The sequence below is a fragment of the Schistocerca cancellata genome, chromosome 6 (assembly GCF_023864275.1).
Source record: "Schistocerca cancellata isolate TAMUIC-IGC-003103 chromosome 6, iqSchCanc2.1, whole genome shotgun sequence".
In the NCBI taxonomy this organism is placed as follows: domain Eukaryota; kingdom Metazoa; phylum Arthropoda; class Insecta; order Orthoptera; family Acrididae; genus Schistocerca; species Schistocerca cancellata.
In genome coordinates this window covers 179,924,141-179,946,145 of record NC_064631.1, presented here as the reverse complement: position 1 = coordinate 179,946,145, position 22,005 = coordinate 179,924,141, and the positions used below count along the sequence as shown (strand labels likewise).

At 37.9% G+C, this 22,005-nt stretch overlaps 1 protein-coding gene across 1 annotated transcript in view; it reads left to right on the top strand.

Moving 5' to 3' along the window:
• The window catches only part of LOC126088235 (beta-hexosaminidase subunit beta-like), a 161,810-nt gene extending 140,431 nt beyond the window's left edge, over positions 1-21,379 (top strand). The window contains exons 7-9 of the mRNA XM_049906364.1: positions 135-351; positions 13,558-13,731; positions 20,830-21,379. Of these exons, the coding sequence (XP_049762321.1) occupies positions 135-351; positions 13,558-13,731; positions 20,830-21,018 (580 nt within the window). The 3' untranslated portion in view covers positions 21,019-21,379. The remainder of the gene's footprint in view (positions 1-134; positions 352-13,557; positions 13,732-20,829) is intronic.
• Positions 21,380-22,005: the final 626 nt, after the last annotated feature.

Below are 22,005 nucleotides of genomic sequence, written 5' to 3'. Positions count from 1 at the left end.
TTACACTTTACTTGTATAAATATTGGAGAATGTACAAGATTATTATTGTCTGTTATTAATATTTTCAATATGTTCCATTGACATTTTGTACAACAATGCTCATCAAAATTCATCATTTCTATAAAATGTTTCAGGGAAAGCAACCAAGACGTTTTAGACTTTATGGATGAGCATAATATTACAGAAAGCAAATATCTTGAAAGTTATTATATACAAAGGATTCTTGGCATCGCATCAGATCTCAATGCCAAGTCCATAGTGTGGCAGGAGGTCTTCGACAATGGAGTTAAACTTAGTGCTGACACTGTTGTCCAAATTTGGAAATTTGGCCGAAGAAAAGAATTGAATGCTGTAAGAAATTTTTCATCTTACATGTGATTTTCAATATCAGCTAGAATTTATTTTAACATCAAATACAAATGTAAACCGTTTTGCCTTGCAATTTGAAACAGATCTATTACACACTATTAAGCTTCCTATTCATTGTCTCTAGAAGAGATCCCTGCAGTGAATTAAGGAGTAAGCTGTGTATTTCTGTAAGACTTCTTTTCTTTTTTAAGAGACAAAAACAAAAGAATGGTCTCATTTTTAATACCAAGCAACAATTTCAGCTTGCATGAAGCTAATAATGTACATGTGTGTAAGTGTCAAGAGCTGCTGATAGTGAATAAAACATGATTGACATACATCTTATTGTAAAAATAAAAAAGAAAAAAAAATCTGAGGTGTGATTTGATTTTGAATCCTCAGTTTTATATTGCTGTCAAAGAAAAGTCAAATAGACAAGAAAGAGGAATGATGCCTGTAATTATTTGTACATGAATCTTCATATAAATGATAACCGAATCTATGATTGGCAGGCACAAGCAGTTCTCCTTCATTGATTTATCCAATCACCAAGTCTGTTCTATAGGTCTCAACAAGGAAAAACTTCAGGAATGTGGTATGAACCTTGCCATTCATAAAAAAGGTGTGAGGCTATAACAAATGGCATTCATTATAAACTGTCATTTCACTACTATATCCATTGGTATCCAACTGTAAATAGCAGGAAAACATAAATAGTGGAATAGGGGGGGGGGGGGAGGGGGGGAGGGAGGGACAAGAAGTGGAGTAAGGGGGGACGAATTAGACTCTGAACTGAATGTGTTATATCATACACTGGAGCCCATTATTTTATAACTGTGCTCAGCTATGAAGTCTTTGCTATAGCTGTCAAAATGGTCTTTGTATTCCAGTCTTTGTTAGTTTGAATATTTGAAAATATTATGAAAAGGATAGTGGAGATGCTTAGTCACAGATAGGCACAATAAAAAGACTGCCAAACCAAGCTTTCAGCCTGATGGGTCTTCATCAGAATTAGACAACATACACAAACACCATCAGGCAAACGGAACTCACACACACATGGCAATAGTCCCTGGCTGCCAGAGACTGTGGTAGGGTGTACGCGTGTTTCTAATTCTGATGAAGGCCTGTCTGACTGAAAGCTTGTTTGGCAGTCTTTTTGTTGTGTCTATCTGCAACTCAGCATCGCTGCTGTATGGTGAGTAGCAACTAATGTTTTCATTATTCTGTTGTTACTCGATCCTGGCTGGATATGCACAATTTTATATCAATATTTACTACTTCATGGTATGGAAGAACATTGGTAAAACTCCCATCTGCTAAGTTGATGTGTATAATAATAGATAGTACAAACACCATTTTAATTGTTTTGCCCTTATAAACAGATTAGAGCTAAATGAAATACAAATATGGAGAACAGATGAATAGGTCCTAGATTCAAGTATCTTGTGCCAAGAAAGGAGAGATTTACCTGATACAGAGGTCAGGATATAATGTAGTTAACCACATTATGAACACCACCACCACCAGTAATACCTCCACTTTGAAATCCACCACTCAGTCCATACTAAGACCCTTCCATACAGCCTAGCCAGCTGTGGCTACTGCATCCGTAATGATGAGCAGTCCCTCTCCAAATATAACAAGGGTCTCACTGGGGCCTCCACAGAATGAAATTACCCTCCCAACTTTGTACAGAAAGAGAGCTTCCGTGCCTTATCTCTCCAGTGAACCACCACCTCCCATAAGTCCACTTTCTGGCCAGAAAGGAGCATTTCTGTCATGATGCAGTATCACCCAGGACTGGAGCAGGTGAATCATATTTTTCACCAGCATTTTTACTACATCTTGTTGTGCCCCAAAATGAGGACTATTCAACCTGTTATACTTCCCTCCTATCCAACAGTGGTATTCCATTCCCCCACTGAACTTACACAATATCCTTGTCCATTCTTACTCCAACCCTGCTCCCAACCCCTTGCCTCATGGTTCTCATCCACGTAATAGATCCAGATGCAAGACTTGTCCTACACATCCTCCCTCCACTATGTACTCCAGTCCAGTCACAAGCATCACCTACCTATCAAAGGTAGAATTACATGTAACAGTTGTTATGTGATCTAGAAATAAGCTGCAGCCACAGTGATGAGTACTATTTGGGTATTACAAACAACATGCTGTCTGTCCACATGAATGGCCACTGAAAAGCTATGGCCAACAGACAGCTGGATCATCCAGTTGCTGAGTTCACTGCCCCACACATTATTCTTAACTTCAATGACTACTTCACAGCCTATGCCATCTGGATGCTTCCTTCCAAGACCACCTTTTTTGAACTGTGTAGGAAGAAACTCACCCTACAATATATCCTACATTCTCGTAACCCCCTGGCCACAACCTTCATTAGTCACTGTCCTTCACTCGCCACCTCCTTATCTGCTCCCACTCCACCATTACACAGCCTTCTATTCCACCAACACTCCCACAGACATTTTACTTCTCTTCTTTTCTGCTCCTTTCCTCCCCATCTTTCCCCCTCCTGAATGCACGGAGCTATCCTACCCCTTCCCCACCATGTGCCTGTGTGGTTCCTGTAAGCTTCTGCAAGCAGCAGTCTTCTGTCCCCCACACCTACTGCGCTAACCTTCTTCCTCCCCACCCTGGTCTGCTTAGTAGCCCCCTCCTCTCCCCCACCACCAGCACCACTACCACACAGGTTGCTTCTCCCATCATGAACATTTGCTCACAGTCTGCCCTTGGTGGTCAGACAGTGGTTCTGTGTGTGTGTGTGTGTGTGTGTGTGTGTGTGTGTGTGTGTGTGTGTGTGTGTGTGTGTGTGTCTACTTTTTTAAATACTGTCCAATCTACTGCAACAAAAATTAAAATGCATGTATTTTACTGATAAAATAGGATAATTAGTAAACAATAAACAAATAAAAACAGAAACATGAATAATGTTTAGGTTCCAAAGAGTAACTTTAGCAGAAATGATAACTCACTGAAATTGGTATAAATGTTTTGTACAAATAGTGCTCCACGGCTCCCGTGAATTTTAGGAAGTTTATGATGACTAAAATGTTGACACTGGTTACATATTAGCAATTTATTTAAAAATTAATAATGCCAGACTGTTATTTGGATTCATACATGTTTTCGACATGAAGCATGATAATAGTTCATCATAATTAATTTCAAATAAATCTTACTACACAGCCAATTAGGACTTTTTAAACACTATGAAGTTCCTGATGTTGAAATTGTTGGTTGTCAATGCAAGTGATTTTCTTAACAGTGGGAGAAAAGACAGCAACTATTTATTAACAATATTCCACATTCTATTCACTCTATTAGACACTAGTTTGAAACATACAATGCATGCACAGGCCACAAAATTATTAAACAACTGAACATTTATAATTATTTTAGCCATGGTAGAGTATTTAGTAAATGAAATATGGGCTGCCTTGATAAAAATCACCTCAAGCTTCTGTAGTGCATCAGTAATCCAAGGCACAAAGATCCTATTTTGCATACTTTCACTCCGTATTTTCCTATTGAAATTTGGTTTGATATAATTTAGTTTAGTTATTTTTATATTCCATGGATCAAAATTGCAATCTTTTGCTATGATATCAGAGTCATTGTTACACTTACATTACACTTTCTAATTGAAAAATATGCCAATGTACTGATGATTTACATGATTGTGCCAGTTTTTTAATTGAGTTAAAGTAAATAAAACATATCGTGTCTCTGTGAAAGTAGTCTCCACTCCTCCTTTCATAACTACAAACCTGATTGCTCAATGTGGAAAATTCTTGGTGGGACTTCAGAAAGCACACACATTCACAAATTTATAAGTGAAAAGTGTCATTATTTCAAATTCTTTAAAGATTTTCCTGCATGGCATTCTATGAGGGGGACTCTCATAATTCTAATAGCTCTATTGTTTAAGTATGTTTTGCCATACTTGTTTCCTCAGAAGGTTACACCATATCTGAGAAAGCTGTTAATATATGTGTAGCAGTTGCATAACAGTGATTCACTGCTGCATCATTCTTAGCACATAACATTTACTTAGTTTTCTGTTCAGAAGAGAGGGGACAGCAGGTGAGATCAGTGTTGAATACTGATTGAGTACTGATTGGCCCAGAAATCGGAACATGTGCAGTGAAGGCAACAATAAAACAAAGGAAAGAAGAGAGACAAAAGGAAGTAAAGCAAAGTGTATATAGACTTGTCCAGGATGAAATAACTGCAATATGGAAAGGATATATTGCTATTTACCTTATAGCGGAGATGTTGAGACACACACACACACACACACACACGCACACACACACACACACACACACACACACACACACACAAAGACTGCTACATATTAAAACTTTTGGATAAAGTCCTTTTGCAGTAGAAAACACAACTGTAACAGTCTAGTGCGCTGAGACGGTGGCCACATGCATGTTTGTTTTCTTCTGTAGAATAAGGAGTCCATCAGAAAGCTTTAATATTGTTGTAGTATTTTTTATTGTGCCTCAGTTCCTCCTCTATATTGTGCTTAGCAATCTGTACTTTCCATATTGTTGTCATATCATTTTTCCTTATCTGTGATCAAAGTATTATTGCCTCATTTACTGTCTCAAAATACTTTCTGCTGTAAATCATCCTCAGTGCATCCTTTTATTGAAATGCTCATATTGTCAGCAAACATAACTGCATCTGCTGTCATCAAATGGTTTGGCAAATCATTCATTTATACCTGGAATAAAAGATATTCTAACATGAAATGCTAAGGCACTCCATAACTTTTTTTCTTTTTTGTGTGTAACCTGAAAGCTGTTCCTTGCCTTATGACACATTTGTACTCTCTGAAGTCAGTCAGAGAGATAGGACTTGAATCAATTCTAGGCCAGTCCCCAGACCTCATAAAAACCTAGTTTCATAATCAGTAAGCATTGCTGATAACATCAAATACCTTGGATAAATCTAAGAATATCCCACAGCTTAATTGATTCCTATCGAAGGACCACTCTCATGAATTTTGCTGTTGATCATTTTTTGTAATCCACCCTGAACATTAGTCAGTATTTTATTTTTATTCAGTAAATCAGCTAGCCTTTCATACATTATTGTTATGATTGCCTCAAAAAAACATGTCAATAGTGCCAGTGGTTTATGATTATTTATGTCTGATGAACTATTCTTTTTATGGATGGATTTATTACAGATAGTTTAAGCTGTGACAGAAACACCACTATACTGAAATTTTTATTAGTGATGTCAGGATAGCATTTCTTACCCCACACTCTTTTACTGGGCACAGAAACATTGTCTTTTCACTGAGTGCTACTTCTACCTTTTATTATTTGAATTGTACACATTTTTAATTGGGTTTGTGCTATGTTTGTGTAATACTCATTTAATATATTGGCAATCTGTTGAGTATCATCTATTTCTTTCCTTTACTTTTAATTGTGAGATAATGGGTCTTAGTTTTACAATTTTCCATATTATTACCTATAACCTTCCACATTGATTCTGCTTTGTTGCTTCCTCTGCCATTGTATGAATCATATCTCAGACTTCATGCTGCCAGCAAAGCTTTTCTACAGACACCTCAGTATTTTCTAAGATGTGTTTTTATAGTATTAATTTTGACTTATCTGCTATGGTTTTTAAGGATAACTGCTGATATTTTATACCATGTGTTTGATTTTTCAGTGACTTTAATTATTTTTAATGGGAATGTCACATTCTACATCATCATTTTGGTCTCTGTGCCAATGCATCCATTCTAGTATATTATTAAAAATCCTTATGTTGTTGTCATTAACAAATCTTATCTGTACATATTTTTCAATGATTGCACATTTCTAATTGTTGTCAATCTTTATTACCATTCTTCATGCCATATGGTCAGAAAACTAGCATTCGTTAATTCAATATTATACTCATAGTCCTGTTTGTTGATAAACATCCGTTATTACATTTTCAATAAACAGCACCACAGTAAAAATTCACAATGGGGCCTATGATCTCTAAGCAGCAGTCTCTATTTACCTGGTTATTAAATATGTTGGTCATAATGGTGTCATTCTATATAAATTCATGGACACATGTCTTTTAATTTTGATAGAAATTTAAAATAAAAACTATGAGCTTTTCCAAATAATCTGAACTAAAACCACATTGCGCTATGTCAAATGAGTTGCCTGTTGGCTCTGGATTAAGAGATGCCAATCTATAACTACATTTTTAACAATCAAAGCCAGTACATGTTTTTGATATTACAATTTTAGGAAAGTTATAATTACTGAAATTAATTATAGATCAAATGTCATGCCATGGTGTACACAATACATAAGAAAAGCACATTGGCTACTCAGGAGACTAAAAAGCATAACATTTTAATTTCGAAAGTGCAGTAACAATATTTTTAATAATTTGGAATTATGAAATCATAATTTAACATATAATTACTTCTTAAAATTATTTACTAAATTTTGTATGAATTTATGTAGGTTGATCAGCAATGTAAGAAAGGATAGAATGCTACTTACCATAAATAAGATATGTCAAGTTGCAGACAGGCATGGTTAAAAGAGACTCGCATGTAACACAGTATTTGTGTGTTAGAGAGAGAGAGAGAGAGAGACCAACCAACCCCCCCCTCCCCCCCCCCCCCACACACACACAGAAAAGCAAGCACCCCTCACACATGCACACAACTATGAACTCCAGCATCTTGGGCCAGAATGCAACATCACGTGGGATGAAAGCAGCAGTTTGGATGGGATGGGGAAGAGGAAGGGGTAGTAGTGTACAGGCGGGGTGAGAGATGAACGCTGTCTGGTGAAGTGTGCAGGGACTAGACTGCCAACTGTCACAGCATCAGGAGGCTATGGGGCAGGGAGGTGGGGGTGGGGGGGTGGGGGGGAAGGAACCAAAAAAGGGGAGGAATGGGGAAAGACAGCCAGATGCATTGGCAGAGGGCTGCAAATAATGGTGAATGGGTAGGAGATTATACAACAGAGGGGGTGGAAACTGTTGGGTGGAGGGTATGGGGACAGTATGTTACTGTAGGTTGAGGCCAGAATAATTATGGGAGTGAAGAAAGAGTTGTAAGGATAACTCCCCTCTGTGCACTTCGGAAAAGCTGGTGTTGGAGGGAAGGATCCAGATGGCTTAGGTACCATATTTACTCGAATCTAAGCTGCACTTTTTTTCCGGTTTTTGTAATCCAGAAAACCGCATGCGGCTTAGAATCGAGTGCAAAGTAAGCGGAAGTTTTGTAAAATGTTGGTAGGTGCTGCCACAACTTACTTCTGCCTTTGAATATATGTAGCGCTACACAGGCATGCTTTGTAGGCACAAAGATAAATACTGGCACCAAAACCTCTGTGTCAGTAAATAAATTTTTTAAAAATAGTGGAAGACAAGCTTTTTTCTCCGCCCCGAGTTTCGACCACTGCATTTTCATACATTATCCAACGAAGTAAATACAAATTTTCATCTTCGAATGTAGCAGCCTGTCAATGTACTATGAAAATCCGACTGGCAAAACTGTTAGGGATGTTTGTCAATATGGCCAATTCTACGTTCTGAATTTTTTCCTACCTGTGACAAGAGATGTTTGCTAATAGGAACTTTTATGAATTGTGAATCACATGTAGTATTCTCTTCACCATAAGAATAATACGAATATAAACATTTTGCCATGTATTCTTTCATGTTTGCTGCTATCTCATTTAAATCCTGTCTGCCTAATAAACTACGAAACTAGAGTGAGACAACAGCAAGAGCGGAAGAAATACATATCATGTCATGTTTATATTCATATTATTCTTATGCCGAATAGTGATACAGTCAGAAATGAAGTGTGACAACTGACTAGATTTTTAAATCTAAGATGACTCTAATTTCTGTGCAGAATGTAATGTACCAAAGAGGCGTCTGCAAAGATTTTCAAACGGAGAAAAATTTTCGCTAAACTCTCGTTCAGAACATCTTATATCACACACAGTCTATTATTTGGTTCTTGTTGATCATGATCAAAGAAATCAGCAGTGTAAGTAACAACAAATGCCATTGTTTCACTAATGAGACAATTCGTGTCTTTTTTTATTAAAAGTGGCGGTAGAGCGCACAAAAGCAAGACATGCCGCGAGCGACGACAGGTCGTAAACACTCATTATCACAATGCGACAAACAATGCACGACACAGTACAATAATGCATTTTCAGCTTAGAGTGACGTAAACACCTATAACAAAGAGAATGGCACTTATCAGATCAAAGAAAAATAAGCAATCAATTCAAACCAGACGAAGCACGTGAAAAAGGAAGGGTACCCGTATAAATACGGACAGAGCGCCTGATGCATAGCAATGGCTACCTGGTAAAGTTTAAGTTCTAAGCTTACAACTTGAACCTAACTACTGTAACTATACCTGGCAAAGCTTAACTGCTAAGCTTACGAGTCGAACCAAACTACTGTAGCTGTATCATCATTCATTCGACTAATTGTGTCTCATGTTACAATGGACCAACTTTGTTTTGATTTGGAGGTGCGGCCTAAAACTTTTCTCTCTTCTTGAATTTTGAGTCTCAAATTTCAGGTGTGGCTTAGATTCGGGAAAATTTTTTTTCCTTGATTTTGAGTCTTATTTTTCAGGTGCGGCTTAGATTCGAGTAAATACGGTAGTGAAGCAGCTGCAGAAACCTGTGTGTCTCACAGTCAGTACTCATTAATAGACAACACAGAAACTTCCCTGTGATTACCATTTAAAATGACTTCCAGTTCACACAGTTTACTGTGTATACCTTGCACATTTTGAGGCAATGTATAGTTTCACTCATTCCACTTCCCTGAAGGATCCACAAACCATAATAAAATAATGAAAGTATGATCTTTCATAACTTATGCCTTAACTTATTTCACTTCCTTGGAATAGTTTGTGGAATACATGGATAAATTAAGGAGTGAAGCAGTTGAGGATCAAGTAGGTAAAAAAACAAGGGCTGGTAGAAATCATTGGGTAACACAATAGATATTGGATTTAATTGATGAAAGGAAGAAATATAAAAATGCAGTAAATGAAACAGGCAAAAGGGAATACAGATGTATAAAAAATGAGATTGACAGGAAGTGCAAAATGGCTAAGCAGTAATGGCTAGAGGACAAATTTGAGAATTTAGAAGCATATATCACTAGGGGAAAGGTAGATGCTGCCTACAGGAAAATTAGAGAGACCTTTGGAGAAAAGAGAACCATCTGTATGAATATTAAGAGCTCAGATGCAACACCAGTCCTAAGCAAAGAAGGGAAAGCAGAAAGGTGGAAGGAGTATATAGAGTGTCTACGCAAGGGACATGCACTTGAGGGCAGTATTACTGAAATGGAAGTGGATGTAGGTGAAGATGAGATGGGAAATATGATACTGTGTGAAGAATTTGACAGAGCACTGAAAGACCTATGTTGAAACAAGGACCTGGGAGTAGACAGCATTCTGATAGAAATACTAACAGCCTTGGGAAAGCTTGCCGCGAAAAACTCTCCCATCTGGTGAGCAAGATGTGTCAGACAGGTGAAATATCCTCAGGCTTGAAAATACTAATGTGAATTCCTTACAGAAGAATGGAAAAACTTGTAGAAGCCAACCTTGGAGATCAGTTTGTATTCTGGAGAAATGTGGGAACATGTGAGACAATACTGTCACTAAGACTTCTTATAGAAGATAAGATAAGGAAAGGCAAACTTACATTTATAGCATTTGTAGACTTCCAGAAAGATTTTGACGATGTTGAATGGAACACTCTTTCAGATTCTAAAGGTGGCGGGGGTAAAATACAAGAAGTGAATGGCTGTTTAGAATATGTACAGAAACCACATGGTAATTATAAAAGTCAAGGGGCGTGAAAGGAAAGCTGTGGTTAAGAAGGGAGTGAGACAGGGCTGTATCCTATCCCTGATGTTATTCAATCTGTATATTGGGCAAGCAGTAAAGCAAAAATAAGAAACATTGTGAGTAGGAATTAAAGTTCAGGCAGAAAAATAAAACTTTTGAGGTTTGCCAATGACATTGTAATTCTGTCAGACACAGCAAAGGACTTCAAAGAGCAGTGGAACAGAATGGACAGCATCTTGAAAGGAGATATAAGATGGACATCAACAAAAGCAAAATGAGGATAATGGAATGTAGTCATATTAAATCAGGTGATGGTGAGGAAATTAGATTAGGAAATGAGATGAGTTTTGCTATTTGGGAGTGAAATAACTGATGATGGTCGAAGTAGAGAGGATATAAAATGTAGTCTGGCAATGGTGAGAAAAGCATTTCTAAAGAAGAGAAATTTGTTAACATAGAGTATAGATTTAAGTGTCTGGAAGCCTTTTCTGAAAGTATTTTCATGGAGTGTAGCCATGTATGGAAGGGAAACATTGACGATAAACAGTTTAGAGAAGAAGAGAACAGAAGCTTTTGTAATGTGGTGCTAATGAAGAATGGGTAGATCAAGTAACTAATGAGGAGGTACTGAACAGAATACAGGAGAAAATAAATTTGTGGCATGTCCTGACAAGAAGAAGGGATTGGTTGGTAGGTCACATTCTGAGACATCAAATGATCACCAATTTGGTACTGGAGGGAAGTGTGGGGAGGAAAACACTGTACAAGGAGACAAAGAGATGAATACAGTAAGCAGAGTCAAAAGGATGTAGGTTGCAGTAGTTACATGGAGATGGAGAGGCTTGCACAGGATAGAGTAGCATGGAGTGGTGCATCAGACTAGTCTACATACTGAAGACAACAACAACAACAACGAAAACAACAACGATATGTATTCTGGAAAATGTAGTATTCACCCAATTAATGAATGTTAGCTGTTTTAGTCAAATAGTTAAATTTAAGAAAGTGATTCAGGAGAAGCTAACATTTGTATAATCTGGAAGCTGCACCACAGACTGAGAATGCATTACTTTTTACATTTGTTACAGAAATCTAAGAGAAACTTAAATTACTGCTAAATTAAATTCAATACACACAGTAATTTGTGTAATTATTGAATAGACATAGTTAGTAAACATTGCAATCTAATGTTAAATTTTCATTACTAGTGCTTAAGATTAGTTGACACTGGGTGTCAATGTATTTTTAGTGAATTATACTTACACTGAGGTCACAAAAGCCATGGGACACCTCCTAATATCACATTTGACCTCCTTTTGCCCAGCATAGTGCAACTCAACGTGGCATGGACTAAATGAGTTTTTGGAAGTCACCTGCAGAAATACTGAGTCACGTTGCCTCTGTAGCTGACCATAATTGTGAAACTGCTGCTGGTGCAGGCTTTTGTGCACAAACTGACATGTTGATTATGTCCTATAAATGTTCGATGAGATTCATGCTGGGCAATCTCAAAGCTCTAATCATCATTCAAATTGTCTAGAATGTTCTACAACCAACCACAACAATTGTGGCCCAGTGACATAGTGGATTATCATCAATAAAAATTCCCTCATTGTTTGGGGACATGTAGTCCATGAATGGTCTGCAGCTCGTGGTCTTGCGGTAGCGTTCTTGCTTCCCTCGCACGGGGTCCCGGGTTCGATTCTCGGTGAGGTCAGGGATTTTTCCTGCCTCAAGATGACTGGGTGTTGTTGTGTCATCTGCCTCATCATCATTCATCCCCATTATGGTTGGAGGAAGGCAATGGCAAACCACCTCCACTAGGACCTTGCCTAGTACGGCGGTGCGGGTCTCCCGCATCGTCCCTACGCTCCTCGGAGTATGGGACTGCACTCACTCTCAGTCCATGAATGGCTGCAAGTGGTCTCCAAGTAGCTCAACATAACTATTTACAGCCAATGGTCAGTTCAGTTAATCCAGAGGACCCAGTCCATTCCATGCAAGCACAGCCCACACCATTACGAAGCCATCACCAGGTTGCACAGTGCCTTGTTGACAACTTGCATCCATGGCTTCACAGGGTGTGTGCCACACTCAAACCATATCATCAGCTCTTCCCAAATGAAATCAGAACTCATATGACCAAGCCATGGGTTTCCAGACATCTAGGGATGAATCTGTATGGTCACAAGTCCAGCAATGTCATGCTGTTAGCAAAGGCAATTGCGTCGGTCAACTGCTGACATAGCCAATTAAAGCCAAATTTTGCCTCACTGTCATAACAGATATGTCAGTTGCATGCTCACATTGAATTCTGTGGTTATTTCCTGCAGTATTGCTTGTCTGTTAGCACTGACAACTCTACGCAAATGCTGCTGGTCTTGGTCATTAAGTGAAGGCCATCGGTAACTGTGTTGTCTGTGGTGCACAGCAATGCCTGAAATTTGATGTTCTCAGCACACTCTTCAGACTGTGGATGTCAGAATGTTGAATTTCCTAACAATTTCTGAAATGGAATGCCCCATTCGTCTAGCTCTAACTACCATTCTGTGTTCAAAGTCTGTGAATTCCCATCATGTGGCCATAATCACCTTGGAAACCTTTTCACTTGAATCAACTGACTATGAATGACAGCTCTACCAATCCACTGCCCTTTTCTACCTTGCATACGCGATACAACTGCCATCTGTATATGTGCATATTGTTATCTCATGACTTCTGTCACCTCAGTGTGTGTGTAAGAGTGACTGTGCTAACAGTTTTTTAGTTGCAAAGATGCTAAAATATCTTTTACCTAAAAGAATTTGAACATGTAGTAATTACTTCTATGACTCTTAGCTACGTTACTTGTCTTCTGAGATCAATATCAGGACTACTTCGTTCACTGTAGGTGCATTACTTTCCTCACTTCATGTATTTCAGTAGCTTCATGCTTATGCAAAATTCACAAACATTTACACACAAATTTACCTTAACAATATCTTATATCTTTCTCTGTTTCATCTTCCAGTCATACTAATTTATTTAGGTCATCTTGAAAACACTTTATCCATAAGACATTTATCATGACAAAATAAATTTCTCTCTCTCTCTCTCTCTCTCTCTCTTTCTCTCTCTCTCTCTCTCTCTCTCTCTCTCTCTCTCCCCACCCCCCACCCCCCACCCCCCAAACTCTCACTCTCTCCTTTTTTTTAAAAAACTAGTATATGAATTTAAAGCAGAGGATGACATAAAATTGAATAATTCTGATGACTCACATTATGTAGTCTTTTTATTTAACTGTTAAGAACTTTTTTTAGGTAACTGCTGCTGGTCACTACACATTGCTGTCACAGTGCTACTATCTGGACCGCTTCAGATATTTTGGTGGAGACTGGCATAAATTTTACAACTGTGAGCCACTGGATTTCTCAGTAGACAATGTCTCCCAGTATGATTTGGTGATTGGTGGGGAGGCTGCAATGTGGTCAGAAGTAAGTAAGCTGTAACTCTGACTTCAGGAAAACTCTTTCACATTTAGTCAAGCCCATCATTTTCTAATTGACTTCCTATTTATGTAAGGAAAATATTAAAGTGTTGCTGTTGTGTGCTTGAGTGAACACACAACTGTCTTCACTAAAGCATATTATTATTGTTACTATTACCACTACTGCTATTGTTCTGCCAGTTTCACATCCACAATGTAAAACATATCATCCATATATTGTTTTTTCACATTTTGGTAAATAATTGATGATGAATGATGTTGAATGAAACTGTTACATGAAGTGCAGGAAATTTTTCAAAACTAAGATGTCCATTGAAACTTCCTGGCACATTAAGCATGTGCTTGGACCAGGACTTCCATTCATATATTTACATGCAGTCAATTTTTTGTCTGAGCCATTGAAGAAAATTTCTTGGCGGAACTAAAAATTTCAATATTACAGTATTCGCTGTGTGTGATTGTCGGAAAATAGTGACATGTTTCCCCCTTACTTCCCCAGCTGCTTACTGATGTGTTTTTTACCATACTTGGTAGTTGCTCTTCTTAATGTCAATTTTCATGTAATTATTCTTGTTTGGTAACATGATTGTTAAATGATGAACACAGCACCATAACACTTGAAATATTTCCACATTTATTACAATGATAAGCTTTTACTTATGAATTTATGTAGTTCACATATCGCAGCTCAGCACCTACATTACACAATTACCGAACAATTTCACTATGACATTAGGTTATATAGCAAATGTTCATATGAACAATTTGCAAATTGTTAATTAATAACAGTGTGAACATAACATAATAATACATTTAGCTGGAATCATTTAGCTGACCTACAATTCATTTTTCAGTTGGGAGTGGCTGTAAAATGTGAACCAGTTGATTACTTAACCCAAACTCACTGATTTTAACATGCAACTGATGACATGATGTTTACATTATGAACAATTGCCACATACTGAAGGAAGCATTGTCCTGTACATAAACACACATCAAAATAAGTTTTGAATCACTTCGGTTCCAAGAGTTCTGGAACCTGTACAGAAAATTGGAATATAGATCAACATAAACATCATTTCTGCCCTTTTTATTGCTTATAAAAATCACAAATTGCATGTTGCACCACCATACAGCAAGACCTTCAGAGGTTGGGGTCCAAATTGCTGTACACGTCTGTTCCTCTAATACCCAGTAGCACGTCATCTTGCGTTGATGCATGCCTGTATTCACCATGGCATACTATCCATAAGTTCATCAAGGCACTGTTGGTCTAGATTGTCCCACTCCTCAATAGCGATTCAGCATAGATCCCTCAGAGCAGTTGGTCAGTCATGTCATCCATAAACAGCCCTTTTCAGTCTGTCCCAGGCATGTTCGATAGGGTTCACATCTGGAATACCTGCTGGCCACTGTAGTTGAGCAATGTCGTTATCTTGAAGGAAGTCGTTCACAAGATGTGCACGATGGGGGCGTGAATTGTCGTCCATGAAGAGGATTGCCATGCCAATATGCTTCTGATATGGTTGCACTATGTTGGAGGATGGCTTTCACGTATCATACAGCTGCTATGGCACCTTCCACAACCACCAGTGGCATACGTCAGCCCCACATAATGCCACCCCAAAAACAGCAGGGAACCTCCACCTTGTTGCGCTCACTGGACAGTATGTCTAAGGCATTCTGCCTGACCAGGTTGCCTCCAAACACATCTCTGATGATTGTCTGGTTGAAGGAATATTCGACACTTATCCATGGAGAGAATGTGACGCAAATCCTAAGCGGTCCATTTGGCATGTTGTTCGGCCCATCTGTACCATGCTGCATAGTTTCACGGTTGCAAAGATGGACCTCGCCGTGGACATTGGGAGAGAAACTGCATATCATGCAGCCTATTGCGCACAGTTTGAGTCGTAACACGACGTTCTGTGGCTGCACGAAAAGCATTATACAACTTGGTGGCGATGCTATCAGGGTTCCTCTGAGCCGTAATCCATAGGTGGTGGTCATCCACTGCAATAGTAGCCCTTGGGCAGCCTGAGCAAGGCATGTCGTCGACAGTTTCTGTCTCTTTGTATTTCCTCCATGTCTGAACAATATTGCTTTGGTTCATTCCAAGATGCCTAGACACTACCCTTGTTGACAGCCCTTCCTGGCACAAAGTAACAATATGGACATGACCAAACTGTGGTATTGACCATCTAGGCATGGTTGAACTACAACAGACAACACATTCCGTGTACCTCCTTCCAGGTGGAATGACTGGAACTGATCAGCTGTCGGACCTCCTCCGTCTAATAGGCACTGCTCATGCATGGTTGTTTACATCTTTGAGTAGGTTTAGTGATGTCATTGAACAATCAAAGGGACTCCATCTGTGATATAATATCCACAGTCAATGTCTGTCTTCAGGAGTTCTGGTAACCAGGTGATGCAAAATTTTTTTTTGATGTGTGTGCGTACAGAAGTGTGTGGGATTAATAATTAAATTTCATTGTTATATTTTTCTTTATAACAGGGAAGATAGCAAATTTAGTAAACATGAAATTTCAGTGGACCAAGAAGCAGTTCTGTTTAACTATTAGTAGGATGTCATAAAGATTGACCAAGCTGTAGGAACTATGTCGTGAATATTATTTATATTTCTGCAGGGATTCACAAAGACTATCAAAATTGGCTGCAAATGTGTAATACTCCAGATCGAATAATTGATATATGAACAAACTTTCCTAATGAATGTGGCCACTTCTGAGATCAGAAAAATGACATAAAACTATGTGACTGAATTTCAGAAATAACCTTTACTTAAGAATCATAGGTTCTGGAAAACGAAGAGTACAATTACGTATAATTTTTGAAGTAGTAAGTTTCTGGAAAAAAGTAAGATGTTTCCTGAGGAGAGGAACATAAGGGCTTTATACTGAGGAATAACACCTCAGTCATCACCATCTATTAACTCAATGCAAAATACATTTCCATGTGTTTGTAAAGTACCTTAAATTGTGAAAATTTGTTTAAGCAAATTATTTCCTCATAATTTAACTACAGTATTATTGTTAGTGATTGATCAACTATATCATGAACTATTATTTCTTGTGAAACAAGGCCTGAATATTAAATTAACTATGTGTTTAACTGCCTCATATATGTTCTTTATAAAACATGATCATTTAAATGAAAAAGTTATATTAATATTGGGAGTGGTACAAGAATAAATCGATGATTTCACCTTGCTGTTTTCCACTGTGTAGTGTCTCAAGTTCATCTGCATATACATCTACATGCATACTCTGCAAACCATTGTGAGGTGTATGCCAGATGGTACATTCCAGTATACTAGTTATTAGGGTTTCTTCCTATTCCATTCACACATGGAGTGCAGGAAGAATGACTGTTTGAATGCCTCTGTGCATGCAGTAATTATTTTAATCTTATTCTCATGATCCCTATGTGAGTGATACGTAGGGAGTTGTAGTATATCCCTAGAGCAATTATTTAAAGCCTGGTCTTGAAACTTTGTTAATAGATTTTCTCATGATAGTTTACGTCTGTCTTCAAGAGCCTGCCAGTTCAGTCCCTTCAGTATCTCTGTGACACTCTCCCAGGATTAAACAACCCTGTGACCATTCATGCTGGCCTTCTTTGTATATATTCAATATCCCCTGTAAGTCCCATCTTGTATGGGTCCATGCCCATGAGCAATATTCTAGAACCAGTTGCGTGAGTGATTTGTAAGAAATCTCTTTTGTGGAGTGATTTCACTTCCCCAGTATTCTACCAATAAACTGAAGTCTACCAACTGCTTTATCCACAACTGAACCTTTGTGATCATTCCATTTCATATTATAACAAAGTGTTACACCCAGGTATTTGTATGAGTTGGCAGGGTCCAACAGTGTCTCATTGATATTATAGTCATAGGATACTATGTTTTTTTCATTTTGTCAAGTGCAAAATTTTACATTTCTGAACCATTTAGAGGAAGTTACAGATTCTCTGCACCACATTGAAATCTTATCAAGATCTGACTGAATATTTATGCAGCTTATCTCAGATTGTACTTCAGTATAGATAATTTCATCATCTGCAAAATGCCTGATTTTACTATCAATATTGTCTGCAAGGTCGTTAATATGCAACATGAACAGCAAGGGTGCCAACGCAAATCCCTGGGGCACATCTGATATTCCTTCTACATCTGACAATGACACACTATTCAAGATAACATGCTGTGTCCTCCCTACCAAAAAGTCCTCAATCCAGTCACAAATTTCACTTGATACCCCATATTTTGACAATAAGCGTAGGTGTGGTACTGAGTCAAATGCTTTTCGGAAATGAAAAAACACTGCATCTACCTAGTTGCCTTCATCCAAAGCTTTCAGTAAGTCATGTGAGAAAAGTGCGAGTTGTGTTTCACATGATTAATATTTTCAAAATCTGTGCTGGCTGGCATTGGAGGAGGTCATTCTGTTCGAGGTACTTCATTATGTTTGAGGTCAGAATATGTTCTAAGATTCTGCAACAAATCAATGTCATGGATACTGGATGGTAGTTTTATGGGTCACTTCTACTACCCTTCTGGTATCAGGTGTATCCTGTGCATTTTTACAAGAACTGAGCACAGTTTTTGGTTTGAGCGATCTACGATAATTTATGATTAGGAGAGGGGCTAACTCAGCCACAAATTCAGTATAAAATCTGACAGGGATTCCATCAGGGCCTGGAGCTTTGTTCAGTTTTAATTATTTCAGCTGTTTTACAGCAGTATCATGTGAATGACAGTGATGAGTGCTTATGCAGTTTTGCATGTATTTTATTATGAACAGTTGCGTCAACCAAAGGAAAGAAGACAAAACCCCTTTTGCTCACAACAGGTGGGTGTCTCTCATCAGGGAGGACAACAGATCAATCCCATGTCTGACCATCTTGATTTAGGTTTTCCATGATTCCCCTAAATCACTTCAGGCAAATGCTGGGATGGTTCCTTTGACAGGGCGCAGCTGACTTCCTTCCCCATCCTTCTCTAATCTAATGAGACCGATGATCTCGCTGTTTGTTCTCTTCCCCCAAATCAGTCCAATCCAATCTCTTATCCAGTGTTCGGAGGGATCTCACTTCTTTCTAGCCTTCTGCAACCTGTTCCTCTTTCCTTTCTGAGGCAGGAACTAAAAGTTCTAAGAGTTATGATTGTTTTTTGTACTTCCATTTGTGTCTACTGGCAGTACTTGAAACTGCATGTAGGCAAGAGCTGTTTTGTTCCATCTTAATAGAGGTGTTTTACTGATTTCTCCATCTATGGAAATAAATGATTCACTTGGTGTGAAATGTAGACCAAGTTATGGATTATCCAAAACTTCCTACAGTAACAGCTGCAACCGTCTGCATGTGTCATGTACACTGTGTATATGGCCATTGCTACACAGTAAATAAATTTGTTCTAGGTGATATTTCTCATTGTCTTCTTTGTTGGTGAGTTTGTGGGACATTTTTGCACTGATGTCATTTATTACTAAGTGTGTGGTAAGTTGCAGAACTCTATCACCTGTAAAAGTATAGTCCAGGTAATTGTTTCCTTATTCTTCATGACTATAAAAATATCTGTGCAGTAGTCAGTTGATTTTGCTTTTGATCATTCATTACTTTCACCAACCACAATGTTTGAACAGTGTTTCTGACAACCCTTTGTATCAGTAACTGTTTATCAACAACTGTTCATAACAGTTATGGGCATTAAATTCATCAGCAATTAGCCATCTGTTCATCTGTTTTGTTAGAACATCCCTACAACTTTCTGGATGACTTCATAAATAACTACAGATAGTGACAGATTGTTTCAATTCTGAACCATTTTTCATGATATTTTCAGCATAAATACAAATGAATTGATAAAAAGTTTACTAACTGTGGCCACTTTTTAAGTAAAATAGTTCTACAGCTGAGATTAGTTAAATTTTTGCATGTGCTGTAGTCAACAGTTACACAAATAATGAAAAGTTTAGTATTTTCTGAACTTGGTCTGTGTCCTTATGACTACATGAATGAAGTCATTATTTTCTCTAATTCTGACATTCAGAGACACGGTTAATAAAATACTGTGTTGTTCATTTTTCTGTAAGCATATGGATTTTTATGCGTAGATAATTGTTAGTTTATGCTTGGAAGAAGGTTATGCTTTAAAAGTAATAGCAATAACTTCTCTGATGAAATACAAAGCTCAACACAGAATACAAAGCAAAGCTAGATGTACTTTCATGATATTTATACTTAACAATAATAACTGTACAAACAAGTGAAAATATGAACAGCTATGCCCTGCACACTACTCTGTTCTCAGAGCTACAATGTACACAGTATCAGGACTAAGAAAAAGTATCTCCACAAGCAGAGATGTTGAGGTGCCGACAGGCACAGTGAAAAAGACTGCTAAACTTTGTAAGTTTTCTAACAAAAAAGTCCTGCTTCCGAAATAGAAAATGCACACATGTTCACACAAGCAGAATTCACACACACACACATGGTCACTGTTTCCAGCTCCCCATCTCTCAGAGACAGTGTCTGGAAGCTTAAAATATTTAGCAGCCTTTTTCATTATGCCTGTCTGCGAATGAATGGCTTTTCTGTGTGATGAGTAGCTATCTATCCTTTAAATATTGTTGTTATTCCATCCTGGACTTGCCACTGTTTTGTATTCTCAAGAAGGAAATTTAGGAAGTATAAAACTTTTCAAACAGCTGGAAGTGTCCAACGCTGCTGTGTAATGAAATATGCTAAAGGTTGTTTAACATTTCTAAAATAAATAAATTTTTAAAATAACTAGCAGTAGTACATAATGAACAATAAGTTATAACAAGTAATAGCAAATATGGGATAAGTTCTAAAATTTTTATACGTGGTGACATGCTACACATTTACAGAGAAATATGTATTACAGTGAAAAATACATTTATTAAAAAACAGCAATATCTTATTGTATTACAGCTCTGTTATATACTAGTAGTTTCTGAGTAAGGAGCAACTAGTGAAAGAGAAAGTTGTGTATGTACTCACTATCATGATCTTACTTATTTTTTCCTCTTCACAGTTTGTAGATGAAAGCAATGTGGAATCAAGAGTATGGCCGCGTGCTTCAGCAGTGGCTGAAAGGTTGTGGTCACCAATGAATGTTACAGATATAGATGAAGCAGCTACACGAATTGAAGAACACTACTGTCGACTGCGAAGACGTGGTATAAACGCACAACCCCCAAATGGACCAGGTTATTGTGTTTAACTGGCTAATATCTGTCGTTACAAAATGCTGTCTGTAGTTTCGACAAACATTACAACAGTGTATAATAGGCAACAAGGTGGACTGTCAGTGTGAAGACAAATAACAAAGTGATGAGAAATAATTTTTGTAAAGAAATTCCCAGAGTGGCAATTCTTCCAGAAAACCTGGAATTCTCAGGGAATTTCAGGAATTTAGTAAAATCTCAAGGAATTTTGCATTTTTAACATAGCATTGAAACTGAATTTTGTTGAGTTTTATAAATCACAAATTTTAAAATACTTACTGTCTTAAAGTGTGTTAATTATATGAATATTGTTTCATATAAATTATTGATGTTTACAAACTTCAGTTAAGCTAGTGATTATGGATGGTATATTACTCAGTTGAGAGGAAAGAAGTCATTATTGTGTTATTCTGATCCCCCCCCCCCCCCCCTTCCCTCCCACCACCACCACCACAACGCACCCCGTGCTCACTGTTAAGCTTCTTGACTCTAGACACCATTTTCCTTATCACATCTGGAATTCTCGGGGAATTTTTTTTTCCAAGTTGGAGTAACCACCCTGTTTCCTCCCCCGAAGTAGTATTTAAGTACTGAAATAATGCTATGTGCATTTCTGTGAATGTTTCTTAGTTCTTAATTTTCTAAATGCTGTGCAGTGTCAAATTTGTATCACATTGAGTATTATCAGAGACAAGTATTTGAGCTTGAACTGCCTTGAAATATAATGAACTAGTGGCCAGGTGTGGTTCAAAATAAATAATGTCAAAGGAAAATTCAGTTGAGGTGACTCAGACCCAAGGATGAGAGTGTGGGTCCTCCTCATCCTAGGGTCTGAGTGACCTTCCCTTTCTTTTTAACCTTCCCTAATGTATTGCTCTTTCCTCCCCTAGGGAGGAACAAATAATACCAAAACCTAGGCTAGTATGACCACTTTTATATGTAAAGACCTTGGCTGTAGACAACGGTAAAGGAAAAGTTGGTTG